The sequence below is a fragment of the Penaeus monodon genome, chromosome 24, assembly GCF_015228065.2.
Source record: "Penaeus monodon isolate SGIC_2016 chromosome 24, NSTDA_Pmon_1, whole genome shotgun sequence".
In the NCBI taxonomy this organism is placed as follows: Eukaryota; Metazoa; Arthropoda; class Malacostraca; order Decapoda; family Penaeidae; genus Penaeus; species Penaeus monodon.
The window spans coordinates 10,136,381-10,136,984 of NC_051409.1; the positions used below are offsets into that span (position 1 = coordinate 10,136,381).

The 604-nt window shown below is 33.8% G+C and overlaps 1 protein-coding gene across 1 annotated transcript in view; it reads right to left on the bottom strand.

The window, feature by feature from the left end:
- Window positions 1–218: 218 nt before the first annotated feature.
- The window catches only part of LOC119588848 (serine/threonine-protein phosphatase 4 regulatory subunit 2-B-like), a gene marked incomplete at its 5' end in the record, with an annotated part of 5,724 nt that continues 5,338 nt past the window's right edge, over window positions 219–604 (bottom strand). Inside the window, 2 exon segments of the mRNA XM_037937489.1 lie at window positions 219–331; window positions 492–536. Coding sequence (XP_037793417.1) covers window positions 219–331; window positions 492–536 — 158 coding nt within the window.

Sequence of the window (604 nt, forward strand, 5' to 3'; positions counted from 1 at the left end):
CTTTTAGATGTTCCCTAAGATCAAGAGTGGGATTGCTCAATTACACCACATCCAAGACCTGGTGAAGAGGATGAAGCATTGTACATATGGAATATATGGTACAGTTTTGATCTTTCCTCTTTTCTGTTTAAAAATATGTTTTCACTTAGTCATTACTTTCTGATCTCCCCTCCTGTTCTGCATGTGTTATGAAAACCTTGACTACCTGGCAGGCTGTTTCAGTTTGAGGACTTGCTATCAGCTTTGTGCACTTTTAAAGCAAAAGCAAAACCATACTTGTGACTCCTCCTGGTAAAATGCTTCATTGGGTTATGAGGGTTAAGAACACTACCTTTGAATTTAATCTCTTTTGATATGTATATGCAAATATCTGATTTTTTAAATTTCAAGCAGCTCTGAATATTTTCTCCTGTCCACACAACTCCTTCTCATAATTATTCTCATATTTGCTTTACTACCCTATGTTATATCTAATGAAGTGTGTATAATACAGCATATAAACCAGAAGATAGTGTTATGAGAATGTAAAAGGAAATCTGTAACAGAATCAGAGAAAAAAATAATATTTTCTATATAAAAGGAAAGGAAAACAATACTAAGCGTA